This window comes from Sinocyclocheilus anshuiensis, unplaced genomic scaffold, assembly GCF_001515605.1.
Source record: "Sinocyclocheilus anshuiensis isolate Anshui unplaced genomic scaffold, SAMN03320099.WGS_v1.1 scaffold1075, whole genome shotgun sequence".
Lineage (NCBI taxonomy): Eukaryota > Metazoa > Chordata > Actinopteri > Cypriniformes > Cyprinidae > Sinocyclocheilus > Sinocyclocheilus anshuiensis.
Window position 1 is genome coordinate 1,689,942 of NW_015544163.1, and position 348 is coordinate 1,690,289.

Sequence of the window (348 nt, forward strand, 5' to 3'; positions counted from 1 at the left end):
TAACTTTGTTTGCTTTCTGACTTAACGTTAACGTTACAAGTGAACGTTTAATGGCTATGTCATCTGTGTCATATGAAGCTGAATGCATATCAGATCTGATTTGTAACCGCATGTGTTGAACTCAGAGTTAGCAGCAGTGTGTGTGTGTGTGTGTGTGTGTGTGTGTGTGTGTGTGTGTGTGGTTTGATGCTCAGGCCTCTGTCTCTCACCTGTCGTGCCTCTCAATGTCACCGCAGTCCACAACCGGCGGCCCGACAGCGTCGAGAGGCTCCTACGGACTTCATCCGCGCTGGACAGGAGAGTAGAGCAGGCCCGTCTGTGACCCGAGGACACCGCCGCCGCGATCAA

General features: G+C 51.7%; 1 protein-coding gene across 1 annotated transcript in view; it reads right to left on the minus strand.

The window, feature by feature from the left end:
* LOC107695654 (dnaJ homolog subfamily A member 3, mitochondrial-like) overlaps positions 1 to 348 on the minus strand; it is a 16,645-nt gene that overhangs the window by 16,143 nt on the left and 154 nt on the right. The window contains exon 2 of the mRNA XM_016495661.1: positions 210 to 346. Within this exon, the coding sequence (XP_016351147.1) occupies positions 210 to 346 (137 nt within the window). The remainder of the gene's footprint in view (positions 1 to 209; positions 347 to 348) is intronic.